Source organism: Ascaphus truei, chromosome 10 (genome assembly GCF_040206685.1).
Source record: "Ascaphus truei isolate aAscTru1 chromosome 10, aAscTru1.hap1, whole genome shotgun sequence".
In the NCBI taxonomy this organism is placed as follows: domain Eukaryota; kingdom Metazoa; phylum Chordata; class Amphibia; order Anura; family Ascaphidae; genus Ascaphus; species Ascaphus truei.
In genome coordinates, this window is record NC_134492.1 from 8,447,208 (window position 1) to 8,467,660 (window position 20,453).

Here is a 20,453-nt window from a genome sequence, read left to right on the forward strand (position 1 = left end):
TGAAGTTGCCAATTAGGAAGGCCTCTGGCATTTCACCTTGGAGTCCAGAGGGACCTTGGCTGCTTTCCATTTTACCTAAGCTGTCATCTTTCTCTTTCCTTTATCCCTTTCATAGTCTGAGGTAGTTAACATTGCAACATTTTAAATTGCTTTAAAGTCTAAAGAGAATAAAAGAACACCAAACTGAAACGGGCCCTGAAATATATATGCTGTTTTAAAGCAGCTATCCAGATTGCAGCGCTTGTTTTTGTTTTGTTTTTATATATAATGTAGGATTGAAGCAATGGGTCTCCAGAGCTGAACCCCATTAATTTCAGCTCCCAGGTCCCCCTGTTTCCAAAGATACTCAACTCCGTAGGTGTGGCAGTATCTCTGCAGCCAGGAAACTTGTGTGCCTAACATACTTGGAGGCGTTTTAATGTTCCGCGTCATGCGGGACAATAAGAATCCCTTACGTCATCCGTTGTGGCTTCCTATTACCCCGCATGACCTGGAAATTTAAACTCTACAGAGATACCAGCAGCACATACAGAGGTAAGTATCACTGGTAACAGGGGGTACCCAGAGCTGATATTAATGGGGTTCAGCTCCAGGGACCCCTGCTTCATACCTAGAACAACAAAAAAGCAAGAAATGCAACCTGGATTGATGCTTTAAGCAATAGAAGACAGTGATCCTACAGCACACAAATATTAAGGGATTTAGGGGCCTCTGCTTGTAGCCGTCATTACCCAGTTATAGAGGCTTTTTAGCTGTTATCAGCCCAAAATGCCAACAGCGATTCGAAAGCCTCTCTAAGTGTACTGAATCGCCAATTTTTGCTGCCGTCAAAAACACGTCGCCAAGTAAGCCGCGATAAGCCCCTTATCGCCAGTTTTGAAACTCGTGTAATTCTAGTAGCCTCGATAGGCTCGATATCGCTACTCTAGAATGGTGATTTCCTCCCAAATTTCTCTAGCCAGAAAAAGTTGGCGTGAAGCTGCTGAGAAGCTTCAGAGTTTGTGGCGAGAGAGGGACTTAGAAAAAAAATGCATTTTTCCTGCATCGGGTTGATGCCGGGGGTTTCGGAGCTGATACACATTAATACCAGCACCGGAGACCCCCGGCAGGAATCAGATGCATGAAAGATGCATTTACAAAACACCTTGATAGAATTAACCCCTCCAGGGCACATGGCCGGTGCGGGGTAAGGGTAGGGGTAGGAGTAGGGATTTCCCCCTTTTCTCTGGAAATGGTCCCACTGCTGGGGGCAGGCCAGCACTCTGCGTTCTGATTCTGCCTGTAGCACAAGTTTAGAAGCTTGGGAAGGAAGATGCCTAGTATATATTACTTAGCAATATATACCTGTAGTAGCTTGTAATGCGTTGCCAGCAGCATCTGACACAGCAGAGGCGTTACTTCTGGGGACGCAGAGGGGGCACCTGAGATATACCGGTATATTTAATTTGTTGCTCAGTTGACGTGATGACTGTGTTATGTTACAAATGGTAAAGTTCTAAGGATTAGAATTAATCGTTTGATCCAGGAAACCCTTACATGATGATAACAGTACCATCGAAAACCAGTTTGTGTAAAGAATTACTTTTCTATGAAAAATATATTTTCAATCTACAATTTACATAGTTACATAGTAGATAAGGTTGAAAAACGATATACGTCCATTAAGTCACACCTATGCTAAATGTAGACGACAGATACTTTATCCTATATCCATACTTACCGTATATTGATCCAGAGGAAGGCAAACAAAAAACCCCAGTGACACATTATCCAATGATATCTCATAAGGGGAAAAATACATTCCTTCCTGACTAATGGCACTCAGATTTCTCCCTGGATCAACATCCTTCCCATGTTTACTTATTTGGTATATCCTGTATACCTTTGCTTTCTAAAGGTATGCAGGGACTTGAGAATTGTGAAACATTTGTGGGCATATGAAGACTACATAAAGTGGCATATGGTCATTGTTATATTGTTTCATTTAATTGAAATGTTTTATCTTTACAATTCCTTGTGCATGGATAAGTAAAACGGGCTAAATTAGTGACAATGCTAAGTGTTTGTTTAAGTCCATTGAAGTATATAGAATTGCTTAGCCGTCTACTTTCAAGCAGTCCAATGTCAAAACATTGATAGTCATGCTTTAAAGCAACGCTTTAAAGTAATAAGATAAGATATGTAGCTTTTAGTAACTGAACGATAATATATTCATATTAGATAGTGGTTTGTGTGTAATTCTTCAGAGTAGCAAATCTTTGTTCTGTAATATTTGTCTAAAATAAAAAAAATCTTTGTTTTTATAGATGACAATGAGTGTCAAAATGCTACATATATCTGCGGAGAAAACGCAAACTGCACAAATACAAATGGAAGCTATTACTGTATGTGTGCACCTGGTTTTAAATCCAGTGACTTGGAAAAGTTTGTGACTAATGATGGAACGTTCTGTAAAGGTAAGTACATAAATATTATTCATACATCTAATACTACTTATCCTAGTAAATCTAGTATTAATATTATTCAATATGATTTTGTTTTTGGACTGAAGGAACAAATAGATAATGTTCTAGATCGTATTATAATGGAAGAAACAGGCTGCAAATGTAGCTATTAACCAATCTCCTGGCAGAAAAACTGGTGCCCAATACAACACTAATAGAGACGTGTAAACTTTTCTCATGCGTTAGCGCACTATTCAAATTTTCCCTTTTTCCACTTGGTTAAAAAGTCTTTGCCAAATTTATTAAAATACTCAATATCTCATGATATTATCATGACAGTCACATTCTCCATTTCACCGTTTTTTGGGGGCTGAAGTAGTATAAAGAGTTAAAATATTGACATTTCCCCTTCCATCAACCTAGAATTTTCCTGATGGGAGAGAAAGTTATAAAAGACCATTTAATAGCAGAATATTGCAGTTTATTTGGCGTTCACTTATAGTATATAGCGTTATGTAGTTGTCGGAGAGCTTTTTTTAGTTTCAATCCCATGTAAATCAACGTATCTATTGAGATATCAGGGTTCTGGATGAAGATGACCCTATTTCAATAAGATAGAGGATAGCAGGATAAAGATGACTAAGAATCCCTGCAAGATGCTTGGCCAAAGGAACTGGGAAGACGTATATTATCCTACAAGCTCCTACAGTATCTAAAGAAATCTAGAAGAATTGTTATATCCACAAATCCAAAGGAAGCGGATAGTTATAGGGCTCTGCAGAGCTCGGCCCTTACAGAATACAGAGCTACCTTAGTGCAGGGGTGCTGAACTCCAGTCCTCAAGCCCCCCTTCGCCCCCCCGCCCCCCCAACAGGTCAGGATTTCAGGATATCCCGGCTTCCGCAGAGGTGGTTCAATCAGAGGCTCAGTCAAAGATTTTAAAACCGCCCCTGGTGAGAGATTGTGTAACATACTTCCTAACATTATTTATTCAAAAAATACATGATAACAAACTGAAACATGGGTAAGATAATCAGTAGCTATTACATATATTTGTCACATCTGCTGCCTACTATTTGCTGCCTGCTCTGTCGATCTTACTCCCTGGTCCTGTTGTTGAAGAAAATATCCCTCCTTAGTTTCACAGAATGAAAGGATATCCCTTTTCTGCCCAAACACCTCTCCTTTGGAAAAAAAAATGAAACAAATTACTTTTGGAGCTTAAAGTTCAATTGAAAAAAATCTCCTTTTTTTCCATTTTTGGGGGCAAAGTTAGGGCGAGAGCGAGAAAGTGAATCTCAGCCCGTTTGCTCAGTTAAGTCACTTGACATTAAAATAACTTAAAGTCGCCTTAGGACTAAAAGTGTATCTGCAAAGGAAAAAATTGTAACTTGTCATGTTTTCTGAGATAAAAAGTATTGTGCTAACTTTAAAGTTTATTAGTGATAAATTACATGAATTACTATATATCACACAGTACTAAACTTGCCGTTACTCACATCCACACCCTGAAATAAAGCTCACAGGGTCTGGATATGTGTAACACCACAGTTAGGTGTGACTATGTAACTATGTAACTATGTGACTTGAGTTGTAGACCTATTTCCTGGTCTGGTTCAGAGTAACGCTAAGACTTAACATCCTGTTATTGGAAGATAACGCATCGTTACGCTACAACACCGTGACATTAAGCCTGTGCTGATGTGAAACATCAGGGCCATTGTTTTTGCATATAATTAGCTCTGAGACTACGTGTTAACCTCAGGGAACATAACGTCTGTCCCTGTTTTAGGTGACATCACGTTATGACGCAGCTCTGTGGATCTAGCCGTTGGACTCGAAAATGTTGCCTTATGTCATACAGTATGATGTCATTTTTTTGTTTCGCAATACAATGAGTGTATTATTTACTATAGAGAGCTGCAGTGGCATGGTGCTCTTTGTATGAATTTATATGTGTTCATACAGCTGCAACTGCCGGTTGTAGATTACTTGCCTTGAGAATTTTGCACTGAAACCCATCCCATGCTGCGAGATTTCTGCACCGGATTAACACGGCGGGGGTCCCTGCATTTGAATGGGACTCACGCTGTGTGACTCCTACCGGGATGCGAGTCCCATTCAAACACAGGGACCTCCGCTGTATTAATCCGATGGACCATCACAGCCTGCTGTGGCCCATCTCACGCGTTACAGCGAGATGGTCACAGATTTTCCTTGGCAAGCAGTCTATAACCGGCAGTCGCATCTGTACATAAAGTTTATATGTCCATACATGAAAAGTAAACACCTGGTTTTACACCATTTTAGGGTGTGAATAAAATATGCTAAAAGCAGTTTAATTACTTCCCGTTAGAACATAATAGAAATGCATTGTTCTCTTTGAGAAACGCCTTTACAATCCATGTACATTTTGGCTACTAGAGATGGTGGCTGCGTTTAGAAATTGCCACATCAATAACCAAAGCAGTAAGTGGAGTGAAAGATTTGTGAGCAAAAAACACCACTGCAGAAGGAGTGATTTTTTAAAATTTAAAACGCCAAACATTGTAAACTAGAAATAGCCAATTTTGCAAAGGATTATAAAATACAGCATAGTATTTCAATATGTAGAAAGTTCAGACCAAAGCTTTTGAACTGATTGTACAATTATGTCCTCGATGTTCAACTTTCACAAAAATCCAATATGTTGCTTGAAGACACAGTTTGTATTCCAGTTCTGAATATAAACCTGTATCACGCACCCAGGACACCAACAAACCTTTCCCGTGCGATTACTGCATTTTGTTTCTGTTAAGCCTGGGAAGCTTCTAACATCTTTCTTCTTCTAGGTTTTGAGTACTTTATGATTGTAGGTATTTATTTGTCAAAAAAAGAACCTCAACATCCTATTATTTTCTATTTTGTGTGAGAACGTATTATGCTTTTCTGTAAATGGTTTTGTTTCTGGACAGTATATTATGTATGGTTTCTGTTATATCTGCAAATATTTTTAGTAGAACTGGATCAAAGCTACAGTATGTTGCTTAGACGACTACTAAATTGATGGAACATTCCCATCCAGTACTTTCTACAAATGCCCTCAATCTTTCTTTAATTGTTTGAACTTTACATTCCCATGTGAAGTAAAAATCTACAATATATTATCTTTAGTCAAATATTCTAATAATGTAAACAAAAAACAAAACACAAATCTCTTTGAGAGAACATTTTATCTTTCTCTCACAAAACCCATATTTTAGTCTGTGGAGATTTTTACTTGACAACTCATCCCGTTTTCATTAATACTGTATTTATGTTAATAGTTAACTTCAGCGTTTCAATCACTCAGTAGCTCCTGCACTGAACTACAGGCTGCACTTCATCTGCAGAGAGAAGCAAAAATACATTCATATTGCATTGACATGAGAAGCAGATTTAAAAAAAATTTCTGTATGTTATGGTACTTAACTCCAGTTGTCAAGCTCCGCCCCAGCCCCCCAACAGGTCGGGTTTTAAGGATATCTCAGCTTCAACAGGGACTAATTGAGCCACCTGTGCTGAATCGGGCACTGGTTGAGCCACCTGTGCTGAAGCAGGGACTGATTGAGCCACCCGTGCTGAAGCAGGGATATCCTGAAAACCTGACTTGTTGGGGGGTCTTGAGGACTGGAGTTGAGCACCCCTGTATTAAGCTAGATCATATTCTGAAAGGAATAGCTGTAGTTATTTTTAAAGCCCCATATGATTACTGCACATTCGCTGTGCCGAGTTTCCTTCAGTTGCCTCTATTTCATTGTTGGCATACTGTGAGTGCGGAATAAAACCAGAGAACACCGTCCCATGTGCTTCCATGATTTTCAGAAACCAAAAACACTCTGTAATTGTTTAACACTGTCTGTTAGCAGGCCTTTGCTCATTGTGATTTCTAGTGACTCATCGTATGCATCCTGCTGGAGGAAGCCACCAGATTAGTGACATTCCTTTGCTAAACCTAATAATAATAATTCTATTCTGCGAGCCACCTTCATGAATCCGTGGAACAAAAAGAAGATTAAACCAATTGTCAATGTCTTAGTTGCATTTGTGGCTTAAACATACATGTTCTGGTCAAGAGAGTGAAATAAAACCCAGTTAACAACACACTGTTACTGTACATAGAGGAACACACTGTTACATAGAGGAACACACTGTTACATAGAGGAACTCACTGTTACATAGAGGAACACACTGTTACATAGAGGAACACACTGTTACATAGAGGAACACACTGTTACATAGAGGAACACACTGTTACATAGAGGAACACACTGTTACATAGAGGAACACACCGTTACATAGAGGAACACACTGTTACATAGAGGAACACACTGTTACTGTACATAGAGGAACACACTGTGACTGTACATAGAGGAACACACTGTTACTGTACATAGAGGAACACACTGTTACATAGAGGAACACACCGTTACATAGAGGAACACACTGTTACATAGAGGAACACACTGTTACATAGAGGAACACACTGTTACATAGAGGGTGCTGTGTTATAGGAATACAAGCCATCGCTGAGCGATAACCAGTTCACTGCATATCTTGCAGTTTTATCTTCTAGCTGACTAAGCACACACTCAGCGCACACAGTTATATTCGAGTAGAGCATGAATAGTGCACTGTACATTTTAATATGTTGGTGTGCTGCAATGCAGGCACATTGCCATCTGTCACAAGCAAATTGCGGGGCGTAATGGTGTACACTAATATTGATTCTTTGTACCGGGTTCCCTTCTTGGTTCTAAATATTTGTTTGATAAATCTGCTGGGGGCTTTTTTTTATGCCAGGAGACATTAATAACTTATTAAAACAACCGTTATATTTCATATGTAGCTGTGCATTATATCTTTCCATTTCCAGTTGCATTTGTTAATTTTCATTTGTTTTCAAGTCCTTACCAAGTATTACACTTTTACTATGTTCACTACCAGCACACATACAGGAAAAGTACGTTTTTAATGTACAGTACGGAAAAAAAGTGGATATAATTGTATGTGAAGAAATTAACCAATCCTTACTGACGTGACAAGTAATGTATAGCAAGTATTATTTGGACCATTCAACAGGTCTTACTACATTATGATAAATATTTCAATACAATAGCAGATTTGCCTCGCGTGGTAAGAATTTTAGTAATTACTCCCATTTGGCATACAGTGTAAGTATCCCAGTTCGCGAAGGCCAGCATGTCTGACTTGCGGATCTCATGGATCTGTGTCTTGGTAATATAGATATTTCAGCTCACAGTAGAGTTTTCCGATTCACCTGGCGTTCCCCACAGCAGACTTTCAGCGGCAGAAGTGCCAAACCTCCGTTTGTGACACGTTGCTCCAGGTGACTGGGAGTAGTTGTGTTGATAACATCTGTCTGGTACACTGGTAACATCCATCCCATTAGTTTTCTTGTGTTTGCACTGTACATGTAATGTGACTGTGATCAACTTTATACTAAGAACATGCATCACTGGGCTTCCGAACAGTATGAGATGGTTCTCTCTCTCTGACTTCCATTTAGTTCTCCTCTATACAATCTCTGCCATCACCTTACCACTGAGAGCAAAATGTATTCAGTGAGTTTCTACAGATGTAACCAGACTTAGGCTGCGCTTATAATCCAGTCTACGGCAACAGCGTGCAGCCGCAAAGCAACTCAATGTAGTCCGTAGCGACCGCCCAGAGACAGCCGCATCACGTGACTAGCAGCAAGCCAATCACATAGCCCTTGCCGCCTGCGACATCGCACACCAGAGTGCAACTTTCGCTATAGCGACGGCGATGTGTGACATCACACGTCGCGTCGCCGTCGCTGTAGGCAGTAGTATAAGCGTAGCCTTAGTGTCCCCGCAGACGTCATTTTCACTGTTCCGGTGCGGCTGCACTGCGGCTATGGCTCTTGCGGCACAGAGGACAGTAAGTGGCCCTGGAGGTTAACTCTGCGGGGTACCGTGCTTCTGAATGCAACCCTGCAGCATTAACCCTTTGGGGCCAGCAACAGGGAGACAGAATACCGGTACTCACCTTTCAGATGAGCTACGTCTCTGCATCTCTCCATCGGGGGCCATGTCCCTACTTGCTGAAGGTAAACAGGGTTGAATTTCATTCCCCCTGGATGACATAGATGCCCTTATATGGGGCTCTACATCATGAGAGGGAGGTTACATGGCCATATCTGATCAAAGGGGCCGGCTCATCTGAAAGGGAGTACGGGTATTTCTCTCCCCGCAGATGGCCCATTCAAGTGAAGAATTAACGCTGCGGTGTCCCATTCAAAAGCATGGAACCCCTCAGCTTAATCTTCAGGTCCACAAGACTTGCTGTCCTTGTGGCCATGTTCGGGCCCGCATTGGGGCCACGGGTTTCCCCTTTTTTTCTGCAGCCACATGGACTGTAAGCCTGGCTATATCTCGAGCTCTCTAGCTAACCTATAAACATAGGCAGACAAAACCACAGTTTTTTTATAGTTCACAGGAAAAATATGTACCCAATTCTACATAGTGTACGATACTGGGTACATACTTCTTTTTAGAAAAGCGGCTCCCAAAATAGAAGCAGTTCACAGGTATGTGATTTTGACTATAGCAAAGAAGAAAGTACCCGGGCGCTCCCTCTAGATAAAGTACAATGCAAAAATAAATGTGTAATATAACGTAACGACCTTATATAGTAACTAAGGTTCGTTACTGCTTCCGACGTCTCTTCCTATGACTCTAGAACCCCCGTAGGACCTATCCAGGATCCTTATAGATGCAGAAAAAGGGGAGAACACATTGAATATATACGTGGTACATTTCTCAAACCTGTGCTCCCCCCTGTGTTCTCCCCTTTTTCTGCATGTGATTTTGACTGTATGGAGAGGGCAGACGGGTTATCAGCTGTATTTAGAAAGATCTAGTCTTGTAGATTGTAGCAAGTATACATCGGATCGGTCGGGTATTGGCTTAACTGGGAATATCCATGTAATAGTGTCCCTATCATCACTATCAGTTTAATTATTAACTCCCATAGTTTTGCTTTGGTTAATTTTAAGGAGTGATGAAAATGAAAGGCATGGAAGCTTTTTATATGGTGTAAAATTGCATTTCTGATTTGTGCTATCATGAATTTTACTAACAAGTGGGCAATTTTTACATTTATAAATACCTTATTAAACTCCAATTTTGCATGGTATTTACAGATGTAGATGAATGTAATGAACACATAAATGTAGAGTGTGGTGATCATGCAAAGTGCGAGAACACAGCTGGAGGATTCAATTGTTCCTGTGAGGAAGGTTATCAGCCATCCTCAGGAAGATTGCAGTTTAGACCAAATGATGGTACTTATTGTCAAGGTAAGTGTAAAAGATATTATGCAGATTTGAATTAGTACATCATGTTTAAAATGCTGCAGGATTTTCTCTTCCCTGGTTATCCTAAATATATTTAAACTTAAAAAAGGAAAGAAGTCATTTTATCACAAAATAAATTGTTTCATTCTGAGTCTTATTATAGTTGAGTGTAAACGATTCTTCTTTCTTCAGTTATAGGATCAAGATATTTTGTCAGCTCTTAAAACGTATACACTATAGTTGACACTGAAATGTAATATTTAATAGACTTATTAGCTTTACTATGATGACTAAGAATGGCGTGAAGACTGTGGCCAATATTTATTAAGCAGCTATGTTAAAACACCTTCCCGTGCTTGAAGGTACCTTTTGGACCATTCACTTAAATGGACTGTACGGGGCTTTGTGGCATACCATAGCTTAGTAAACGTTGATGTGTATGTCCTGGCTCATAAGCTCCGTGCAATTCCATGACACATCTTTTAGGAGCCGGAATGTGCGGTGAAGTGTAGCACGGAGCTGGAAGGGTGTTGTATGGAATAACACCACGACTACTAGTTACTGTAGTAGTCGGCCATAGACCTTAAATGTAAAAGATCTTATGCATACAAAGTGCACATATCCATATCACTGCCATATTTAACTACTATGTCATTCAAAGTTGTAGCACAGAGGATGTTAGCAGTGAGCTGGGGGAGAGTGGGCACTTTCTATACACACACACAAGGGGGAGGGTGCACCTTTTGTATTCAAAATCGAGCCAACTTTCGGCGAGCATTCCAAATGATGCCTCTGTTTCTGCAGGAATTATCTGGGATTCATCTTGTATACTCCTATTAAGAACGGTGGCTTTATACAACTGTATATATGCAGAATCATTGTGTAAGCAATGTAAATCAGTTTTACATTTGTTCATCTTTCCACAGAAAACCTAAAAGTCAAGTGCCATTTGGATGATAACTGCATATCCGCAAGTATTAATCAAACCTTAAGTAAAGTAAGTAACATTGAAGATTATACATTTTCCTTTTGGTTTAAAGTTATGTCTACAATTACAAGGAACAATATAAAGGAGGTAAAGAAAATCACAAGAAAATCCCTCATTTTCTTACTTGTGAACATTTTTGTAAATTTATACATACGATATATGTCCTGAGGTTTCCTAGTTGATTTTGAAAACACCATATAATATATAAATCTTCTCTAATTAATAAGCAAAGAAGGGTTGGTAGCTGTGTTGGTCTTTACCGATGAAAGTGTGTCTCATTTCCACTACTTGTTGGTCCAATAAAAGGAAACACCCACCCCCTGAGGCGGGTCTGTTACAGAGTCTGGATAAGGGTAACACCACAGTTAGGTATAATTTAGCTATCATATTGTTATTAAGAAGGCTCTTTTCCTCTCCTGTCTTCTCTTCTTTACATTTCATTAAACACCTATCAGGGACCTGATAGAAGTAATGCCACCTTTGTGTGAGGCAGGCTTAACGCTCTGTTATTTGAAGCTAACGTAAGGCAGTACTAACTTCACATGACGTGAATCGTGTGTATTTCCCTTTGAGGATACCCATTAAACCCATGGAAGTACCTATTTAGGTAAAATCATGGTAGTAGCTCAGATGTAATGGACTTCTGAGAATGTACCCCTGCATGTATTACCACGCTCCATTAACAAGGAACAGTGTAAGTTACCTCTGTTGTTAGCAATAACATTACTAAACTTCAATGATGTTGACCCAGTAACTAAATATAAAATAAAGGTATTTAAGGTCATATTTTAGCTCATGAAATAGTCTTTCAAACTTTTGGCCAGATACTGTACAGTAGGCTCTGTAATGTCAGAGTAAATAATGTTAGCTTATCTAAATTAGTAACCAACGTTATTTTTCCCGGGTTTAACGCATATCCCCTAAGGTAATTATATGTGTAGCCATGCATAATAATGGACTGCAGACATCTTCCCTGTTGACAGTAAACCCTGGTAAGTACAGGAATGCCAGCAGTAGTTATGGAGGTTTTCGCTCACACCCTGGTGAGGTGCCCTATGTATGGATGGGAGTGGCTGCATGCTATGAGTCCCTGGTTAGTGACATCAGAGATGTGCCTGACCCCTGAGGTATATAAGGCACAACACTGTCAAGTTAGGTTGTTGTTGCTAAAGTGTTTGGCACCTGTGAAAGGGATTGCAGGATAGCTTTGTGACCCTAGTGCTGTAACTAGTGGCACGAGTTCCAGATCAAGCCTGTCAAGGCCACACTGTGTCCAGGGACCTGGCACAGGGGTGATCTCCCTACCGGGAGAGGGGATCCCACTCCAATTGGGAGGGCGTACCTGGCAAAGGGACAGCACAGAGCAATGTGCGGCTAGAGCTGAGAGCTGCATGGGGCAGTCTACTACATCGTGTACGTCAATAAAGATGCCCTGTTCAAAGATACCCCCACTGTGTGAGTGTGAGATTACTCTGCAGTGGAAGTCATCACCGAGAAGGAGTTCCTCACCAGGACCATCTCCCTGCGGAAGCATAGATCATGATGAGGTGGAGGCGCTGCACATGATATAGGTAGGACTTGCACCCACTACCTCAGCTACCTGTCCTGATGACATCCCCTAATACCATCAAGCGGGAGACTCAGGAATGCTGTTACTTGCAGGTGCACCACCATACACGATCACGTAATGGGGACCAGTTAGACAACACTGGCCAATGTGAGATTGGGTGGGTCAGACAGAAGGGAATACCCATTACATATGTAAAAACAATGGCCTCTGCTTAAGCCATTAGTATAAGCCAGGGGGTAACCAACTTCAGTCCTCAAGGTTTTCAGGCTGTCCCTGCTTCAGTACAGGGGGCTCAATCAGTGCACATCCTGTGCTGAAGCAAGGATATCCTGAAAACATGACCTGTTGGTAGCTCTTTAGGCGCGTTTCCTCCTAGGGTTTTTTCTTTTTTTTACAAGGTGGGAAGCAGGGGGTGTCCGGAGCTTAACCGCATTAATTTAAACTCAAGGGACCCCCTGCTTTTCGAGATATTTACCTCTGTAGGTAATGCCGGCTGCTGGGCATGCAATATGGTACATATGGGCTAATAGGAAGTCGTGTCACCTTTAAACATGCAGCAGATCTGCATGACCTATGGAGGAACGTATCTTGGGAGGCAGGGGGACCTCAGACCCCCCATTTCCCACCTAGTGGGGTTTATTTGTATTTATTTTTAAAGAAAATGTTCCTTTGACATCAGGTTAAAAGTAACTGCTCTTCACACAGCATGGCGCGGATAATGTGCTTTTACCTAACGCTCCGATTACGACCCTGACATGTGGGTTCTGCTTGTTAGTAGAGTCGGATTTTAGTAGAGTCCCAAGGAAAATATGCTAATTTAAATCATTTGCATTGATATACAGTACTTCTGCGCCAGCCTTTATTTTAAAACTTCACGGGGGCGTGGCGGCTGCATCATCTGAATTCCACGCGCAATAAATTGGGCATCCCCGCATTCATGCCGCATTCGCGCCGCCCGGCACCCGCGGTCGTACTTTGCATATTCCAATGAGCGTATTTCTCAGGTATCCCAGGTGTGTTCCTCTTCACATATTGCATAAAGGTAAAAATAGTCTCTCTTGCTCTGGCCCTTATTCTGTAAGGTGTGATAGCGCAGGAGACGTGCTTTCACATGTAAGGTCCTGTTGACTTTGATGGGGATTTTCCTGCGATAGCACGTAATCTGCACTTATCACACCTTGCAGCACGGGTGTGCAAACTTCTTGAGCTGCGCCCCCCCCCCCCCCCTGTCCGGCAGCCGCTGGGTTCGCGACCCTCCAAGGATTCTGCATCAAATGACGTTGCGGGTCATGTGACGTCATGTGACCCCGCCACATCATTTGACACGCGTTGCCATGGTGACGCATGACGTCACATGACCCCGCGGCATCATGCGACGCTGCGTTGCCATGGCGACGCGTCGCCGAAGACCCGGCAGAGAGCAGGTGAGGGAGTTACAGTGGCCTCACGCCTCCCCCAGCATTTAATTTAAATGCCTTAAGGAAGAGCACGGGGCCTCGGTAACCGCAGTGCCACCCTAGAATTTCTCGTGCCCCCCTGGGAGGCGCACTCCCCAGTTTGCACACCCATGCCTTACAGAATAAGCCCCTATGCCTCTTTTGTACATTAATAGCACTTAAAATTCTTCTTAAAATTTGCTTAACATGAGATTATCCTCTGTAGTGGATATGCAAATGATCAGAAAATCCCAAATAACACAGACTATTTCAAAGTTGCTCCTACTGTGATAGAAGCATAATGTGCAAGGGAAGAAGAATAAAGAAGACAACAAGAGAACTATTTGGTGCATTCCTTTAAAAAAAAAAGGAAAGTATAAATGGAAATTCAACAATTTACAGTCACATGTGAGTGCCCAGAACAGGCATATACTGGTATCTGTCCCCAGAATGAGAGATGTACAGTCCGGTTTTCTGTTCTGTAAGCTTTCAAAAGGGCAACACAAATAGCAGATCTCTTCCAGGGAACCCCGAGAGGATCTTGTGAGAATGAGAGTGTATATGTGGAGAGAGATATGGAACACTAATGTGGTATGCTTTAAAACCTTTTTATTCAGCAATATGGTGAACAAAACATACTTGAAGATAGAAAAAAAGCTGTGTGATGCTCCAAAACCTTCAATCCCGTTGCTGTATTACAGTAGCTCCTAATATGTATAGAAAATGCCTATAATGGAATACCCCTATGGTTTCAGATAATATTCGGTACACCTCCATAGAAACATCATGGCCCACAATAATTCGATTTAGCTGACAGAGATCCCACTGGCACTGTAGTAGGGAAATCAACACTCTCTGGTGTCCAGGCACATAAGCATCGATGGGGTTAAAACATGAATGGTGTAGAGAAACAGAAGTAAGAATCAATAACTCACTTTTTTATTTTAGCCTCTCATCCTGACGTAGGTGTGCCTTTCGTCCTGGGGTAGGTGGGCCTCTCGTCCTGGGTTAGGTGGGCCTCTCGTCCTGGGGTAGTTGAGCCTCTCATCCTGGGGTAGGTGTGCCTCCGTTTTCAGCAAGCATTGAATAATAGAAAAAGAAAACTGAGCACTACTTCCAAAGGTACCTTGATAAAGAGCTGCGCTCGAAACGCGTAGGTGTGGGCTGTGTCCCTATTTGCTGCTTTTACCAATGATCCAATACATTTGATATTTTTTTCTTTCATGTGTGTGCTTTTTGCCTGACTTACCAAAGCCTTTGGAAGTAGTGCTCAGTTTTCTTTTTCTATTATTCAAAACATACTTGAAAACGAGAGGTAACTCTCAATGTATTACTTCCTGGTAAAAGATTTAATAAATAAATAAAATAAATAACAATATCAACTTACAAGTGTAGCTAGCAACAATGGCTCATCTTGAAGAGTATGAAATAGCGATGGCAACACTGCATGCACCGCGACCTTCCGCTTGTGTGATTCAAGAACTCCAGGCGTCTGTTCTTGGCGTCTGCCGTCACTTCTGGTCGCCTGGGATGTGATACCGGTGGTGAAGTCTCTGCTGTCTTTGTTCCTGGATACCAATCACCCAATGCGTTGTGATTAAGCAAATGTTGATTTCGGTTAAATATCCTAATGGAGCTTAGGGCATCTGGGTCTTTATTGACTACTTTAAAAATAGAAGCTCTAGTGAAATGCCATTTAAAAAAAAAAAATAAACAAAAAATGATGATGATGTATGTCGCCGACCAGCAATGAGGTCGCTAGGGGCCCAAAATGTTGCTCCTTTAACATGCATAATAAAGCATTTTGAATGTAGTTTGTTTTTTGCTGTTTATTATTTTTGTTTACACTTTAAACAGGTATAACTCAAGGTATATCGCTAATGAAAGATTAATGAAAATTATAGTTTATGCATTAATGGTTTCAAATGATAATGATTTGAAGTTTGTATGTCAAATGTAAGTGTAAGTGTATGTCAAATGTAAGTGTTGTATGTCCTTAGTATGTATGCGTGTGGAGCTAAACTATTCATTTTCTCTCATTTAGATCAACACCATTAAAGATCCAATTGCAATACTAAAGGAAATTCAGAGAAGCACCACTAGAGAAGTCCTGCCTGTGGATGTGATTTCGTATGTTGAAGTGCTGGCTGCAACCTCTCCATTGCTAAGAACTTTAAATACCACAGCATTGAACAAAGATACTCTCACTAATGCTACTATTACTGTAAGGGACTTGGGCTTGACGTTGTTTGTTTAAAGAATGAATAGTAAATGTATGATATAATTAAACTTATATATATATTATACCCTTATAGATTTTTGTTAACACGGTGAACAATTTTGTTGAAAAGGATAAAATTGGGGTTTGGAAAAAGCTTCCAGATGATAACAGAAGAAAAAGCCTCACCAAACTGATGCACGTGACAGAGCAGGCTGCGCTCGGCATGTCAGAGAACTTCAAAAAGACGACACAGCTGGATGTCAATGCAAGTGATATAGGTAAAATCGTAAAACCACCGTGGTTACATAACAAAAGGGTCTATGTACTAAGACAATTTTGGAGCAAAATTGTTGCAAATAGCATCATTATTATTAATGTACAATGGCATTTACTCTCATTTTTGCCTCCTCTGTGCTCCAATTTGAGATTTTGGAAGTGTCAAAAGGAGACATTAGAACAGTTACATGATGCACAGATTATAATTAAATGGATTCAATTGGATGCCTCTTTGGATCACTTATTTTCCCCTCTTTCTGAGTCACAAAATCCGCCAGATCTGAGGTTGTTTTAACTTTTTTGCTTTCAAACCCTTCCAGATGTAAAAAAAAAAAAAAAAAAAAAAATGAGTGCAAATGTTTGGTATAAAATAAAATAACTGCAATTTCATGTTTAAAGCTATACCAAATGGAAAGCAGTTAAGTAATTGGATAAGATGAAACTGCTGTAATACCTGTGATAGATCTACTGTATATGGTGAATAAACTAAAAGAAAGCTGTTATTAATTAAATAAAATTATCTTGTTTTTTTAGATATAACTGAATGAAATATATACATACCGTAATCATTCACAAATTAGAAAACAAAAAGTCCTTAATATCTAATGTATGTACTTTATCTAGCCTGGTTACTTTGTCATCCATGTATACAACAAAAAACAAAAAAAAATGTCCAAAGCTACTTCCCATGTGACAAAAATACACAGTGCAATACCTATGTATCTCTTGTAAAAGAGTCATTTAGTTTAACCCTTTGGCCAAAGCGCCTTAAGCCTGCTGCCACTTACAAGGCATGGCCGTAGCAGGTCCTAGCACTACCTGGGTTACAATTCTTATTTACCTGTATAATTACAGGAAGAATGATCACATTGGATCTGTCGTAACCTGGCAAAATGAAACTGACCTGCCAACTTGGAAAATGGGGTGGGGCAAGCTTAAACCTTGGGGGGGAGGGGCCACTACCCTCCCATAAGCAACTGAGACCAGCTGCACACAGTTAACAAACCGTAGCAGGCCATCCATGTATGTTTTACATTCTTGGTATACAGTACATGTATATATATATGTTTATAAAATAGAGATATTTTAATGGAGCAACAGATTTCAAATACTGTAACTATACTTTTCCATGTTTTCGTATCTCATCTATAAATAAAAAAAATGCATTTAATATGTATGTTTATAAAACATTTCTTCTATCATACAAGAAATCAAAAACATTTCAGTCTTTAAATAGGCGTGGAGCGGCTCAGTGAGTAAAGGTGCTGATGCTATAAACAATGACAGAGTTTATATCAGGGGGACCTCGTTCAATTCCCGATGTCATCTCTGTGTGACCTTGGGCAAGTCACTTTATCTCCCTGCGCCTCGGGCACCAAAATCATAGAGTGTAAGCTCTGCGGGTCAGGGGCTGTGTCTGTAACATTCCTATGTGCTGCGTACCGTGCGCTATACTGTAATTGTGGCGCGCTTGGAGTCCTATTGGGAGAAAAGCGGTATTATTCACGTTCTTACTTTTGGGTCCATTCTGAGAAATTTGGTATTTTTATTATTATAATTTTTTTCCTCCGAGCTGCCACTTGAAATACATCATTTCTGCACTGTCTTTCACAGCTCTCAAACTGTTTACCTTTGACTCTCAGCACATGAAACACATCCACCCTCACGCATTTATGGAAGGAGATTACATAAAGATTTCTCCAAAGAAAAGGGAAGCATATCCCTCAAATGGTAAGTAGTGGCTATATATACACCCGGGAAGGTTATACAATTAGTTGGAGATTCTAGAGCTGGGGTAGCCAACTCCAGCCCTCTAGGGCCACCAACAGGTCCGGTTCTCAGGATGTCCCTGCTTCAGCACAGGTGGCTTAATCAGTGGCTGAGCCACCTGTGCTGAAGCAGGGATATCCTGAAAACCTGACCTTTTGGTGGCCCTCGAGGCCTGGAGTTTGTCACCCCTGTTATAGAGGGTCAAAAGGTCAACAAGATGTTTTGTTGAAATATTGTTATTTCAGTAGCAAAATGCTAATGAATTAAATATTTTTGCAATGGAGACAAATTATTTGTGCCATTCAGACCAAAATATTTGACATTTGAAAGTTTAAAAGTAACTAAAGTGCTTTATTTGGAGGCACCTTCTTACTAAGGGAAGCTCAGGATTGGAGGCGCCTTGTTACTATTTGGAACCTTGGAGTGGAGGTGCCTTTTTACTACAGGGAGCCCGGGATTAGAGGCACCTGATATGATGGGGAGTCCAGAATTAGAGTTACCTTCTTACTATAGGGAGTTTGGGATTGGAGGTGAGTTGCCACGTGAACTTGGGTGGTATATTTTAGACATTTCCTTGTAAGCTATACCTACCTTAATTTTTGTTTTGATTTTATTGGTCCAAATTCAGTCCTATATACTGTATACAGTATTTTTGTGTTTGAACCAATGAAGATCACTTAGATTTTCTTCCAGTTGCCAGGTGCTTTGGGATTCATACACCAGAAACTTAATCAGTGCTTTTTTATAAACAATACCACATGGAGACTCATGGTGGTATGGTGTATAAAATATTAAAGAAAAAAATGTATTTGATTGCATTCATGAAGTGCAAACTCATCATGGTAAATTTCTCTTAATAAATTGAATAATAATAATGGAATCTGGTTTATTACTCTATTAACATTACAGCATCTGTCTTAAAACTGAAATGAAAAAGCTACAGGCTGAGAAATAAATTGCCATGCAATACAATGACCTGTTAGCATAATACATGCACCGAGCAACTGATTCATGAGGTAACACAACGTTTTCCATACTTACTGCTGATCGATTATCCAGAAAAAAAATGCCATTTATATTTGTGCTGGTATTCTTTAATGGTTCTCCCATCCTTAATCCCATACTAAATAATATATACAATAATGATAGTGAAGGGGAATGGGATCTGTGCAAGCTAACTGCCCTAGCATAATGACTGCTAAAAATATTTTATTCAAATAAATGTGCCACAGCTCATTAAAACAATATTAATTGAATAAATGAGCACAATGCAATGTTAGATCTGACAGCATTTGTCAAATCAGTCCCTTTAGTATTAATCCAGGTGCAATTAGTCCCACAATCATCCAAAAAATGCTATTATTTGCAACCAGATATGTATCCACATAAGAGAAATACAGAACTCAAATCTGACAGCAGATGATAATTATTTGACAATGCTAAATGCTTTTAAACACATAGATAATTCATGGCTGATATATCATAAGTTGAATGTTCTATCCTCACATCCTGCACATTTATTGAGGATTGCAGAATGGTTAAGTGATATCATTTATACTTTTTACAATTCTTTCTAATGTCATTTATCAAACTACTAAGGTGACTGGCTGTGTCCATGAAGGATGTATTACTTATTATACTGTAAAATGTAATAACAATGTAGCAATTTACATAGGAATAGATCAGTCGGCTGATTCACCTTCTCCTTTTTATGAAATCCACAGAAACAGTTACAATCAATCTTCAGTTATTTGTAACGATTTCCACAGAATTTATTACATGCCAAAATGTTACAACTGGTGTGCATTGTTTGAATCTCACTAATATTTTCAGAATTGTGTGTTCTTTTGCTACCTTCCAGGCACAGTAACAATAGTGTTTCTGAGATATGACAGTATTGGTGTTCTGCTGGCATCTTCTGAAACCGCTGATGTGGCAGAGAATAATGATGCATTAGAGCCAAAAGAGCTGGTAAACTCGCCTGTTATCGCTGCCGCGATCGCCTCCAACCCACCGACACTCTACCAACTTGAGAAAATAATATTCACTTTAAAGCATTTAGAGGTATGTGGTGATCCAGATATCTTCTGCGTAAGCTTGAAAGAAGTTTGATTAAGGTAGTTGGTTAATGGAAGTTGTATGAGTAATTTTATTTATATATCGCCAACAATGTTCCCAGTGCTTTACAAAGTTGCAACATAATGTAATGGGGATAAGTGCAACAAGTAAATGACAAAATAAGATAAAGGGATACGCCACCCCGAAGAGCTTACAATCTAAGGCAGGTTTACAGACAAAGTCTGAGTAAAAGTGCATTATTAGAAGTGCCGTCAGTGAGGTCAAATGCACCTGGAATTTGTAGTAGAGGTGTCTAAAATGTTATCAGAT

The 20,453-nt window shown here is 40.1% G+C and overlaps 1 protein-coding gene across 1 annotated transcript in view; it reads left to right on the forward strand.

Moving 5' to 3' along the window:
* ADGRL4 (adhesion G protein-coupled receptor L4) overlaps positions 1-20,453 on the forward strand; it is a 110,498-nt gene that overhangs the window by 49,463 nt on the left and 40,582 nt on the right. Inside the window, exons 3-9 of the mRNA XM_075615726.1 lie at positions 2,307-2,456; positions 9,652-9,807; positions 10,731-10,801; positions 15,843-16,022; positions 16,114-16,297; positions 17,910-18,026; positions 19,927-20,129. Of these exons, the coding sequence (XP_075471841.1) occupies positions 2,307-2,456; positions 9,652-9,807; positions 10,731-10,801; positions 15,843-16,022; positions 16,114-16,297; positions 17,910-18,026; positions 19,927-20,129 (1,061 nt within the window). The remainder of the gene's footprint in view (positions 1-2,306; positions 2,457-9,651; positions 9,808-10,730; positions 10,802-15,842; positions 16,023-16,113; positions 16,298-17,909; positions 18,027-19,926; positions 20,130-20,453) is intronic.